The sequence below is a fragment of the Lepisosteus platostomus genome, chromosome 2 (assembly GCF_059453375.1).
Source record: "Lepisosteus platostomus isolate fLepPlt1 chromosome 2, fLepPlt1.hap1, whole genome shotgun sequence".
Lineage (NCBI taxonomy): Eukaryota > Metazoa > Chordata > Actinopteri > Semionotiformes > Lepisosteidae > Lepisosteus > Lepisosteus platostomus.
In genome coordinates this window covers 11,439,765-11,454,460 of record NC_142612.1, presented here as the reverse complement: position 1 = coordinate 11,454,460, position 14,696 = coordinate 11,439,765, and the positions used below count along the sequence as shown (strand labels likewise).

The 14,696-nt window shown below is 34.6% G+C and overlaps 1 protein-coding gene across 3 annotated transcripts in view; it reads left to right on the top strand.

The window, feature by feature from the left end:
• nme7 (NME/NM23 family member 7) overlaps positions 1 to 14,696 on the top strand; it is a 79,460-nt gene that overhangs the window by 33,365 nt on the left and 31,399 nt on the right. For all 3 annotated transcript variants that reach the window (XM_088597888.1, XM_088597897.1, XM_088597880.1), the window contains one exon: positions 9,285 to 9,349. In XM_088597888.1, the coding sequence (XP_088454014.1) occupies positions 9,285 to 9,349 (65 nt within the window). The remainder of the gene's footprint in view (positions 1 to 9,284; positions 9,350 to 14,696) is intronic.

Here is a 14,696-nt window from a genome sequence, read left to right as displayed (position 1 = left end):
AGGAAAAATAAAGAAACAGCAATACGCCAAATAAAGCTAACAACAATACACTAGATAAAGAAAGCTAGATGTCAAAATGTACAAGTTTGTATGTCCTGATCTCTGTGACTGACATATCAGATGTATAGCTTTTGGTCCTGAAGGCTGTCTTCCATACATCCAACTTTATCTTATGGGATGTCCCCTCTCTGTCCTTGTCAAGCCTCTGGCCAATACTACAAAGTTAGTTTCCCTGAGAATCTTTTTGTCCTTTTGAAAGTTCATCCTAAAGCTGGAGGAATGCAGGAGGTCCCCACTGTACAACTGGGTTATGTACCGAAGGTTTGAAATGTGTTTTCCCACAGAAACAATGTTAGAAATGGTGATAAGGTCCTCAAACTATCCCACTAAAAGCTATTTAACACATAATACAGCTGAAACTCTGATTGGTATGATTCCAGAATGTGATGTGATGGTGTTCTCTGAATGCCTTATTATGTCTTATCTTCACTTCAGAAGTTTTGGCTTTCCTTTACCTTGATACAAGTGTATCACTGGCACTACTCTTACACTTATAATACATTATTAGGGTCATTTATTTGATCACAAATGGAAGGAAATGCTGATTTTACCCAGAACGCAACCAACCAGCAACTAAATAGTATGCGGTACTATATCTTCAACTAGTAGTTCCTAAGAACGAAGACTTGTTAACTTTTGCAGGTTTGCATTCATATACCCAGATTATTAAAAAAATAGAGATTTGTCAAGTTGATTTTTTATTACTCATTTTCCCACAGTATTAGAAGTGAATTCAACATGCAAAAGTCTACTTATGATTAAGATAGTATAATTGGAGTAGGTGAAGTAAGTTAAACTACATACTAGAGCAGCAATGCCTGATCCGGCCAGAATGTATTTTGGTTTCTGTTCCATTAAGAGTACTATGGAGCACGTGACTCCCTTTTCCCTTCCCCCCTGGATGGGACATCAGTCCGTTACAGGGATTACCCCCAGAAATGTTTCTCCCCATGTATCCAAATAGGTAGTGGACTGGAGCAACCTGCGTAAAGCACCTCAGTTGATATCACCATCAGGAGGGGGAGCTTGAACTCACATCCTGCCAAGTATAGGGCGGTGTGGTGGCTCTGTGGCTAAGAATCTCTGCCTGTGGCTGAAAGGCTGCCAGTTCGTATCCCAAGGCCGGCAGAGGAATCCTACTCCGCTGGGTCCCTGAACAAGGCCCTTAACCACCAACTGCTCCAGGGGTGCCGTATAAATGGCTGAACCTGCGCTCTGACCCCAAGCTTCTCTCCCTGTCTGTGTGTCTCATGGAGAGCAAGTTGGGGTATGCGAAAAAGACAAATTCCTAATGCAAGAAATTGTATGTGGCTAATAAAGTAATCTTATCTCTAATAAGCGCAGAGATATAACCACTACACAATGCCACCCCATTATTTGAAGAGTTAGCATTGTTTTATTGTGAACAAATGTACCATTTGCGTGAAGATGAACACAAGTAACCTAATGCGTCCACCAGTTGCAAAACTAGAGTGTTGTGTTTCCACTTTGCTTGCAGTTTTGTTATCTGTGCTGTTACTGATTACTGCACTGTTCAGAAAAAAATAATATATACAGCATGCCATCATAACTTTCCATTGCACATTGAGTACAATCAGAAAAACATGTCAAATGTGAAACAACATATGTGGTATTATTTTTCATATTTTGCATATTTTTAGGTTGTGTTTCATGCCATTTTTAAGACTTTTTCACACACAGATACAAAGATGACTATTTTATATGGGGTTATTTTGGAGATGCAGAGAAATTAATGTTTACTGCCTTAAATGTTCAATTATAAAGAATTGTTTTGCTTTCAATGTTGAGTTACTGTATACTTTGGTAAAATGCCAAAACATGTATGAACAAACCCAGTCTTATGCAGAGTGCATTGCAAAATTATTCACCTTCCTGCAAAGATTTTGAATTATGTTACCATCTGAGATTGCATTCATGGCGCTTTCAAACAGATCTTAATATTTAGAATCTACGCAATCTACTGCAGATTGCTAGAGCTAATAATGCTGCAAGTACAGTATATATGTTACATTTTAAAGACATTTAGAAGATTCTCCATCTTAAGTATAATATATACAGCATGCCATCATAACTTTCCATTGCACATTGAGTACAATCAGAAAAACATGTCAAATGTGAAACAACATATGTGGTATTATTTTTCATATTTTGCATATTTTTAGGTTGTGTTTCATGCCATTTTTAAGACTTTTTCACACACAGATACAAAGATGACTATTTTATATGGGGTTATTTTGGAGATGCAGAGAAATTAATGTTTACTGCCTTAAATGTTCAATTATAAAGAATTGTTTTGCTTTCAATGTTGAGTTACTGTATACTTTGGTAAAATGCCAAAACATGTATGAACAAACCCAGTCTTATGCAGAGTGCATTGCAAAATTATTCACCTTCCTGCAAAGATTTTGAATTATGTTACCATCTGAGATTGCATTCATGGCGCTTTCAAACAGATCTTAATATTTAGAATCTACGCAATCTACTGCAGATTGCTAGAGCTAATAATGCTGCAAGTACAGTATATATGTTACATTTTAAAGACATTTAGAAGATTCTCCATCTTAAGTATTTAGTATTTCAAGAGTCCTTGAAAAAGTTACAGAGTTGAGTAGCTGAGATAGGAGAAATGTCCATGAGTCAAAGCTCGCTTTATAGCAGAATTACTGAATAAAATCTCAAATCCTGTAGTTTGCATGAAGCATTTAAGTGGTTCTGGCAGCTTTTGTTTTGTGGTCAGATGAGACGAAATTAGAACACTGGTTACTTCTTCTGCAAACAACATAGTACATCACCCAGTCAAAACCACCCCTCTATTAAACATGGTGGTGGCAGCAATATGGTATTGGGCTGCTGCTTATCGGCAGGTACTGAGAAGCTTTTCCAAGACTGAGGGAAAAATGAATGGAACAAAGTACAGGCAAATCTTAGAACACAACCTGCTTCAGTCAGCTGAAGACCTAAAACTGGCACCAAAGTTCACCCTGCAGTAAGAGGATGGCCAGTGCTACACTGAAATGACTTAAGAATAGGAAAATGAATGTCCTTGAGTGACCCAGTTAAAGTCCTGACTTAAAATGCATTGAGTATCTGTGGAAAGACTTGACAACTGCTGTACATAAGTGATCACCAAGCAACTTGAGAGATCTTGGTGCAAATTTAAACTGCACCAAGCCAGTGATCATAATTGATAGAGATCTTGTGAATGTATCTGCTACCAAAGAAGCTTTCACCAAATATTGAGTTCACTAGTCTGAATTCTTATATAAGCAATGTATTTAATTTTTTTCTCTTTATTTATTGCTGACATTTACTGTTTATCTCTTCCTTACAAGTCTTCATTTTAAGCATTTTGTTAAACTATGAAATAAGCTACTTTTCATTTTTTATAGCAGTAACTTTTATTATGAAGGTTAATCTCAAATGTATTAATTTATATTATTACAGAGTTAATAAGAAAACTGATAGCCAAAATGTCAGTAATGATCTTATTTCTTCATAGGTTCTGTTTTTGTGTTATTTAAAGGATGTTTTTTTTTTCTGATTTTACTTGCAATATAGGCTTGTTTGAATCTTTTATAGAACAAAATAAATTACACTGGAATAACAAAACTAGTTAACGTTCATTTGGTGCATATGTACAGCCAGATATTATAACCTTGTTTTTCCATATTTCTCATGAATGTTGCTTAAGTCAAATTCAGACTAATCCGAGTCATAAAAAGGGCACATGTTTCTGTTATAATTTCATCACACCTACAGTTTCTTTTGTGACTTATCCTCTCTTTCCTACTGGTTTATAAGTAGATTTAAAGCAGGATTTAGTAAAGCTGAAGCTTCTGTACCTGCTTTATTCTAGGAAGTGACACTTCTGACATCAAATTAGAATTATTGCCTAAGTAGATTATGATTCAAATTAAACCACATAAATTGTAGATGTTTTATGGCTGTTTTGAGAACACTGTTTCAGCTCGAGTATTTTTTAAGATATCGGTTCAAAATCCATGCCACTCTTTTCCTGATAAAACTAATCCTAATTTTTGCTGGCCACTAAATTATAACATTATTTGTCAGAACTGGCTAAAAGATAAGTCAGTGTGTCAAGGCAGTTAATTGGACACAGCCCAGATTATGCAAATTAATTTTATATCACTGATATGTGATTGTGCTATTGTATGCTGTTCACTTGAAGCATCAGTCTCGCTAATGTCCTGTCAGATTCATAATGCAGTTTGCAGTTTTTGCCAAGCCTTGTTTCTGGCTGTTTTCATGAATGTCTAGTCAGAGTCTGTCTTCAGAGCTATGTAATAAACAGTTGTAAATTGCATCGAATGTGCTTTCATCATCATGTCTGCTTTATGTTTGCCCACTCATTTTAGGCAATCCAGGGCAATTCATAAGTGCTATTAAGACAAACATTGTGCTACTTGTACTTTTGCTTTGTTAAAAGTTTGTCAATCAGAAAGCTCAGTTGAAAACAAATTCTAATGAACAATGACTACCTGAAGTATACCTATTTATGCCACAAGGCATTTTCAGGAGAAAAACGGTGTCCTTTGAGGGTTTTAAACCTTTAGCCTTCCTCCAGGTTCCAGATCCTAAGACCTACTCCGTTTTTCAATCATCATTTGTTTTTCAGCTTCTAGTTATCTCCACAGGTTACACTGATTAGTCATTGACAGTCTGATGTAGGCTAGTTATCCTAGAATTATACTAGTTAACCTAGAGTTATCTCCTGCAAGAATTTTTGCACTTAATTACATTAACTCTTACCACAAAAACACCAATGTTCTTTATTAATTTGGAAAAACACTGTAGTTGCATTTAAAAGTTGTATGAAAGTGACTGTTTGGTAAAACTGTACCAGATTATATTTTTGGTTCAGTTTGGAGGGTGTGACAGACACCAGTTGGCAGAACAAGGGTAGCCATAATTTGCCTTTGGCTCTGCAGATGTTTATCATCAGCTGAACTGAGTATTGTCATAGCATCCAATTAAGCAAATAGGTTTCAGTAATGTTATTGGTTTAGGGCAATGGTGCAATTTGTGAACCTTAGCACCCTGAAATTGAATCTGATAACATAAATGCATCCTGTAAATTACAGGTATACATGTATGTTTTGTTTTTTTTTTCTTTTCAGTTGTACTGTAGGTAGACTAGGAAAAATAACAGCTAAGACTGTTAGATATATCTGTCAGATATATAATATTGAGGAGCAGTTATTAATAATAACTAACTTGCCTTAACTCTCATGATCTTTATATATAGTAATTAGTATTATTATAATAAAACAACAGCAACTATAATAATAGCAATTGTATTGCTGATCATGATCATTACAAAATAGAATGTAATGTCCTTTGTAACATTAGCTCCTAAAACAGTAGAAATTGAGACCTATGGAGACATATTTTATTCTCTTTTGATATTTCAAAGTTTGTGCAATAAAGATGCATTGTAATGCCAGTTGTTTAGTTTTCCACATTATACAAACCACTCCATATAATCTATAGTTTAGATAGAAAAACATGGAAAAGTACCCTTTGAAATCCATGTGTGGAGAAAAAAAGGTCAGTTTACACAACAAGCTCATCTTTTCACCTAATTAAAAATTGCTGAGAGGTTACAGGACAGTTAGGGCTGACTGGTAACATGATGATAGGAATGAAACTTAGTAAGGTTTGGTTTCAGAAGTTCTGATTCTTTTTTAGTTGAATCACATTTTTGTGTGATTAATGCTGTATTATATTTCTGTTTTTTAAATGCATGTTACTTGTGAACAATGGCAATGTAGTCTGGGGTAAGTTAATGGCAATGGCACTTCTCATATGTTTGTTGTCACATTTACACCTAATTTCGTTAAAGGTCCCTTGTGATGCAAAAAAGTCCTATTTATTATTGAATTTTATGTTAACTTTAACTTAACCTGTACAGGCTGAGTAAGAACCAATATAATCCAGAAGAATAAGCACTAGAAAGTAAAGTTTGTTTCAAAGATGTAAACCTACTATAAAGAAAAAATTAATGAAGTGTTCAGATTATAAAAATACTCCTGCTTCCTGGCAATCTTTAAATCATGCGTTTGCTTGGGAAAACGAAGCACCCAGTGGAGAGAGTTTCATATATTTGGACACCTTTGTATGAGGTCTCTCAATGGAAGATGAAACAGCCTTAGGAAGGTAGATTGATTTGCTCTCTTACCATACAAATAGGAAGTTGTTCCATGGGAGAAGCAGACATTGAATAACCTTCCCAGCACATTTCATGACACTGGTGGCTCCCATCAGTGTTTACCTCTTCAGAGCTGAATGATGTCGAAGTACTGTGTTTATTTTCTTGTTGGCACAATATGTTTGTATTCCAGAATCATGTTGAAATAAACAGGGCTTGACAATACACTTAAATATACATACAGTATATACACTTTATACACTGTAAAAGGTGTGTGCATATGATATCTTAATACGGTTAATAAGGTTAGAGGTCATATTTTTATCCAATGTATTGGATCATATGGACATTTAAGCACATCTGAAGGTGCTTCAAAATCTAAGAAACAGACAAGGACTTTACGACGAAATCCATCTTCAGCTTTACGATTTACAGAAATCCATCTTCAGCTTTACGACTTACAGAAATGCATCTTCGGAATTTGATTTGTGTATTTTTTACTAGAACCTGTGCAGTCTGTTCTCATTGAAAACACTGTAGTGAATTTTTATGCTTTGTTTTTAAGACCATTAACATAACAATGACTTAATTAGAAAAGGTGTTTACATCTGTTTGTGAAAAGCTCTGCAAGTGCATTTCAGCCCTAGGCAAATCATTACAATTTCTTGGACAATCAAAATATTTCTTTAGGTAGAAAAAATGTGAATTCAGTTTTATAGATTTGATACTTTTTGCCTCTTTGGGGCTAGAAAGAGATATTTGGTGTCATTGACGGGGTGGGATTGACGCATTTCACTTTCCTTTAATATAAGCCAAATTAATTTTGTGTGCAATCATCCTGCTAAGAATAGACTGTTTATGGTTATGAACAGATAAAACTATCCTGTGTGAGACTTTTGCCTGCAAGAGGCTCTTTTGAAACAGACCGTGAACGATGGAAATATCCATTGACTCATAGCAGGAACTCTCATCCTTACGGATAGAGCAGTCTAGGGCCTTATCTGTATGCGCCCTTTGCTGACCTTAGCAGAAACCCTTAGATATATTGTGAGACTCATTATCCACTTTGAGAAAATGTCGTAATCTTTAATAATTTAAAAACAATATATTTTTGCAGATTATATATCCTGCTATAAACTTGGAGTGCTGCCAAACATTATTCATCAAGTGAATCAAGTGAACAGTATCTGCAAATTAGCAGATGAATTTTGAGTTTTACAACGGTGCTGAGATTATTGCCATTGGTATGGCACAGCATGCTGAGAAATGCATTGATTAGCTTAGTTGTGGAATATGATTAGGGCCAGACAGAATAGGTGTACACATGTTAAGTAAAAATTGCAGAATCTCAACTCAACTTTGAAGAAAATGTAAACAAAGCAGGATTTCTGCCAATTCAGACATAGGGAAGTATCACACTAAATCACTAATAAAAGCTCTAGCACATCTTTGAACTACATCATCACTAAAACAATAAAGTTTCATGTAATATCCTATAACACTAGTCAGATTTGTATAGGTGTAAATTAACCTCATTATGCTGTTTGCGTTGTTCATTGCTGTGATTGTTTTTTCTATCTGTAAAATGTGGACAGGATTTCACTCTATAATCGACTAAAATCTATTTCAATCTCTGGTTAACAACAAACAAAGTGAATGTATTGTTTTCCACATACCCTTATGCTATATAAAACTCAGTTGTCTTCTTCTATGTTCCTCCTTCTTCAAAATCAAAATGAACTGACTTGATGTTTATAACTAATTATTAAAATAGACTAAACTGCTAAAATCAAATAAAGTAATAGTGGGTGACAACTTCCATGTCATTTCTACATGCCATTCAAGATGGTTTTATGTGCCTTCTGACAGTATTAGATTTCTTCCGATGCACATTGTGCCTAACAGGCACAAGAATAGGCTGCACATTATTCATTGTTCTTTTGGTTTCTATGTTACCCTAGATAGTACAGAGTAAAGGCTTTAATGCTTTATTTACTAGAAGACTGCACCATTAAGGTTAGTAGTCTGAAGAGATAAGAGTGGAGTGTGTGGCTCCACACTAAAAAGTAAAAAGAAAGTAAATGTTTCAGCTGCATCATCTTAAAATCTGAAAATTCAGTACCCTACTTTACAAAGAGAACGTGAAATCATGAATCAGCAAAGATACTGTTTCAGATTGTAGATTCCTAAGTACATTGAGACTACATTAACAACACTATGTATTGTAAGCTAGTTGTTTGAATTGGTTTAATCGTTTTTAAAAATAACAGAATTTTCCATTTAGATTCAGTCTTTCAAGGACTATATTTTGATTGGGTTGTGTTCTTCTCAGCTGTTGCCCCTAAATGTTCACTAAATGCTATGTTATAGATGTTTTATATACTGTATAGAAGTTTTATATAAGTTTTTGTCAATACCAGTGTACTTAGTAATAAAATTCAAGATTAAATTAATTTATAATTGTGGCTTATTACAGAAAGATAAGCAAATATGTGCGCTCTGGTGTTTCAAGCTGTTTCTATTTAAGCAATACAACATAACTTTTGTGTAAATTGATATTATTTTTTCTGCAAGCGTTTTGAAGAATTTGAATAAAATGTTTCATAGATTTTGGTAAAATCAAATATTCCATCTGAGATTGGGTCAGACAGACAAGAACAGAAAGAGGATGAATTGCACAGAAAAGGTGAATGAGGATTTTAAGAAAAACATTAACTAGATCTACAAACATTTCCACTAAAATGGAAACTTTGATGCAGCAGACATAATTGGAGATTTTGGTATGACCTGCTCAAGTAAAGCAATGTGGAAGTAATGTTCTATAGAACTGATGTTTATTAAAAATAATAATGCATAAAAATTATTAATGTCTTCAGGTCATAATTACTGACATGTAATTAATAAGTAAGATGTTTGGTGAGAAACATATCTGCTTATTGCCATGGACACTAAAAAAGTGTTGTACTAATGTACAAACTGCAAATGTACTGGTATTTTGTAGATTTAAAAATTGTGTTTTTCTTTTTATTGACAGCCCTAACTGGGAAGATTCTGAATGCTATTGGTGAAGCAGGATTTGAAATTTCAGCTTTACAAATGGTAAGAGTGTCATAACGTCTTCAATCGAGATGCATGGCTTATATAAACTAAAGCAAAGTCACTGTGGATGTGAATACATCACATTGTGGTGTGTGAATATTGTACCCATTAATGTACAGACTAAACTTTTTTACCCTTTGTATTCTCCAACAGGCAAAGATATGTTTGACAAATGCTCATGCTTGTGAAAGAATTACATACTGTAATGGCTTTCCCTTGTCTTTCATGCATGAAAAACACTCATTAAAACATTAAACTTCTTGAAATGTTAACTAGCTGCAGGTAACACTTTACATACTCCAGTCACAAAACTAATTGGTAAATTCATGCAGTGTAGTTTTCGTTTTATAATCTGGCTTTATAACCTAAAGGTTTGTACATTAGAAGCTGTTTAAAATATTGATTTTGTTTAACTTGTTTTAGAAATCATACAGTAAGATAGCTTATTGGATTTCAACTTTCAAGCAATAGTTTTTGTGTTCAGTTGCCCTTTCATTTGGTCCTGAATGAAACACCTGGTTTTCTGCTTGATTTATTTAATGTTACTTCAATGCTTTTTCCCTTGATTAAAATGTATTAACTTTCCAAAATGTAGCTCTTTATAAGCCCGACACTGTAAAACCTGTTACAACCAATAACTTTTCCCCTTTTTCCTTTTTTCTGGTTTTTTTTTTTCACCACCAAATTATCACTTCTTAAGCAGTGAGGCCAGAAAGCAATTACCAGCTTAGGCTTTAATGTTTAAAATTATGCGTTGGTTCACTCTTCAGTCCTAAACAAGTCGGCACTCTCAAAAGACTGATGATTTCATAGGAGGACAACTAACAGTATTTGTTATCATAAATTTAAAATGTGGTTATTTGGGTTTTTTTGTAGGTTTATATTAATGACTCAAATAAATGTGTTCAATAATTGGGTTTGTAATGCAACATCAGCAGCATCACCAGCAGGCAAACATTTTATTATTTCATACTCCTCATATATAAATTTGATCTAAATTACGTGACCTGATTAAAAAAAAAAGAAAAAAAAAGTGGTGTTTTCAGCTTTTGTACACAAAACACATTCTGTGATTCTTGTTGTTTTTTGATTAAAGTTTCCCACCTGAGCCCTATTGCCTGTGCCTGTTTCCTTCTGAGATTTCTCCTCTTACATCCAGAGCTACACCCAACCTACCTCCTAGTGTGTTATTGGCTGTCCTTTGTCATCAGAGCAGAGTGCAATCAGCACACTTTTCAAAGTACAGTATTATTAAAGGATCAGTGAGAGAGTCTAAAAGTAGGAAAAATATTTTTTGGGGGGGTTTGCTATTTAGTTAAGGATTTGGAGTTTTATATGTTACCTAAATGCAAAAACCCTGGCATCCTACTTATTTGATATTTGTGGCACCAAATATTAACATCCTCCATAAAAAAGATGTTAATCTTATGCAATTGTATGTGGTATACATTGTACCGTTTCAAGAAAGTGAGTCTGTTTTTAAACTATTAGTAGAGGTAACCATCATGTATCTGGTACAGCACAGCCATCGTAGTTTTTTTAAAGCTATTGTTTCTTAATACAACTGCATTCTTGTCTTCTTTGAGGTCATGTCACTTTTTTAAAAGTGTTGTTCCTGCTGCAAAGCTGAATCTCAGTGGTATTTCTAAACTGCTTTGTCTTCTCTTTTGTCACTTAAAATGATTTCTACAGCACATCTTAAATAAACTATAAAATAACCTTCATTGTGTTAATAACAACACAGCTTCTTTAAACAGTCAAGGATCAAGGGTCAGTGAAGCTCAGAACAGGGATTTGTACCATTCAGTATCGGATCAGAATTCCTTAGTTAATGCCCAATGTAAATAAAAAAGAAAATATTTTTCTGTAATGATGATGATGTTTTATTATGATGTCAAGGTTAAAGTACAAGTGACTCATCAACACTATATAAAGATGTCTGGATCCTTTTTTAAGAACAAGGGACACAAACCAGTTCCTAAATATTATCTGTAAAATGAACTGGTGTGGCTTCCAGCCCAGAGTTTTTACACTGTTGCTAGGTGACCATTGCTGCTGTCAAATCCTCAGTGTGAGAAAGGCAGCAGCTCTCTCCAGTCTGACTGGGACACACTGAAAGACATTGCTCAGTTGCTCCACTATGTGGAGCCTCTGCAGACCCCATCAGTGTACTACTTTTACCAGTGTTGCACTGAAACAAAACATGTCTTTTAGAGCCATATGCTGAAACTTACTAGTTTATGCACCAAAAATGGTTTCAGGTGCTTTCAGGCAGTGTATTCTGTATCAAAAAGCTTTGGAGCCCTCTGTACGTTTTTTTTGAATATATAAAGTGCACATGTTTGTGTAAATCTAAAATGATCTACATTTATAATAATAATTGTAATGACCACCTGTCTTATGGTAATATTCTTAATTGTACTCCCCTTTTTTAGATGGTGTTTACGATGAAAAAGCACTTTAAAATTAAGAAAATCTAAAATGATCTACATTTATAATAATAATTGTAATGACTACCTGTCTTATGGTAATATTCTTAATTGTACTCCCCTTTTTTAGATGGTGTTTACGATGAAAAAGCACTTTAAAATTAAGAAAGAAAACATTGATTTTAATGAAAAAACTAACACAGATGATTCAAATGTTTAGTCTTTTCATTTTCTTTTAATCATTGGCAACAATAAATCAAGTAACTTTGCAGTGGATGCATGAGAGTTTGCACAGCTGAAATGCACTGGATTAGTGGAAACTCCTCCCCCTACTGTCCCTATCACATGCTACTCAGGTCACATGGTCTGACCCTTATTGATTTTTATTTGCCAGGTTTCGCCTGTATTGCCTGGAGAGTAATTATTCAGACCAGTGGCCTGAGTGGGTCCCCCATGGCAGCTCTGTAATGTGTGGTATTTCCACTGTTAAAGCACACAAACAGTTAATAGTTCACCGTGTGATTTCTTTTGACAGGCTGATTTTGATGTGCATGAATAGACCAGTTGTTGACAGTGCTTCATGACTTCCAGAATTGCCGTAGAATTCCTCAAAGTTCCGTGTACAAGTCCAAAATATCCTCCACTTCAAAATAAAAAAAGATCTCGAAAGAAACAAGGAGATTCTGTGACAGTATGTCATTTATAATGCCGGCTCAAGTACGTGCTGACCTACAGTATATGAACAAGCTGCATAAGCTGTTCAGCAGGATAGTTCACATTGTTACTATGTGCAGCTGCACATTCCACCTGCTGAAGATGTGATATCACATTTTAGCTTCAGTTAATCTGGGTGCTTTGCTGTGTGAAAACTATGGGGCAGCCATGTCTTTCTGTGTTTAACTAGGTTTGGGTGTTTTGATCTCCTAGAGAAATCACTAGACAGTGGTGCTGTATATTCATACATGTATGTTACGTATATGATCTTGGTATCTACAGTTAAATGTTCTTTTAAGATCCATTAGTTTTCTAAGCATTGTGCTTTAAACGTAGGGTAATTTTTATACACGTTGTGTTTATGGTGCCTGAGTTTGTTAAAGAATTGGATTTATTATGTATTATTTTTGTGCTTATAAAGAACTTTTTCTTTCTGAACATTCCCAAAGTCCCCCTTGTATAGACAGGACCCACTTTGTTCACCACTGAAGTGCAGCACTTTGTACTGTTGAACAAAAGATTGAATTTGTTGCTTTAAGGAAGCCACTGCATTGTACCTGTTATACACAAATATTACATTCTTATTCCCTTTGGTTTGGAACTCAAATACTAATTTGATAGGTAAATCTTTAGAGTTCCTTTAATAAAAAAACACAAACCTTTAATTTAGATGTTTAAAATGTATTACTATTTTTTCTTACTTTTGGTCTTCATCTAATGTATTTTGCTTATACAGTACTTTTGGCATGAGACAGTTTTTAGCTTATGGTTAAGAAATTAATGCAGAAAGCTCCCTAAATATACAGTGTTCTTTATGGATATACTAGGGTGTATTGTTTGTTGTTAGACTAAAATGACAGTATACTGTATAATTGCTATTTCAATGATACATCAGTGTAGGTTTAATTGGACTTTTCTTAGGTTTTTCTTTTTGTTTGTATTGTATTTTTTAATCTACACATTATTCTACTTGGCATTTTACTCACTGTCAAAAGTCTTTGTAAAATTGCCTTTTTGTCTAAGAGCAAACTACAACAAAAGAATGTATTTTAGATTTGTTTATCTTCCTGCCTTTAATCTCCCTTGCTTGTTTTGCAAATTATTCATGAGTGCTAACTGGGACAGGTAATATACTGTACATTTGCTGGCCATGTATTAAAAGATCGTGAGAACAGCGTGCTTCTAAAGGTGCTGGCTGGGGCTTTCTCTTCTTCAGCAAGAAATATCTGCAGAGATGAGTCATACTCTCATGGAACAGACTGCCTGAACAGACAGTCTCTTATACTAATCAACAGTGCTGGATCCTGTGCTGTCAGAGCATCGCCCAGCTTTGGACACCACAGACCAATGACAAGAGACAAGGGGGGCAGAGAAGTGCTGGAAAGACACAAATAGTATGAGACTGCATCTCTAACCAAGGTTAAATATCCTTAGGTTATGTCATTAACTCATTTCATCTTAACATGGAAAAAAATCTTATACAAAAAACACTTCAGAAACAGCTCATTTTTCATCCTTTATTAATAATTTCAAGTATGCAGCACTAGGTAATAAAATTAGTAGAGTGTAACATTATGAGAGATCGTGTCTGTAGAAAATGTTGGAGCTAAATTATACATTTGCACTCCTCTTTACCTTGCGGCTATGAAATGGCAGAAATTATGACAGGAGACATGATAAAAAAAAAAAACCAACTGTGAATTTGCACATGCAAGAAAGATAAATAGGTTTTATCACTGAATCAATTATAGCCAAATCGAGCACCTGTGAGGTGAATTGTTAGCATATGGACAATAACATTTAACACCGTCAAATAAAACCACTGATTTAACAGTTGTTTCATCTGTATAGAGGAGCATACAGTAACCGATTTGTGTGCATTAATGTTTTTTAGCTAATGATGGATAGAACCTTACAACCTTACTTGAATCACTATGTGATACAAACCACACTAGAATTGCGGTCTTTTGTCAGAACCTTTACAAATGTTGAAGCTTATACACGCATAGCTGTACCCAGTCTACATATTGGGCAGTGTTTCTGTTTTTTTTTATTTCTTGAACTGGTTCTTTTTCTTTGACGTTATTACGTATACACTTTATAAATCCACAAGAAATCAATATAGCCCTAATGTAGGGAACACTGGCAAATAATCTGATTTGCAGAACCTCTGGTGAAATGTATAATGTTTGGACAATGCACAA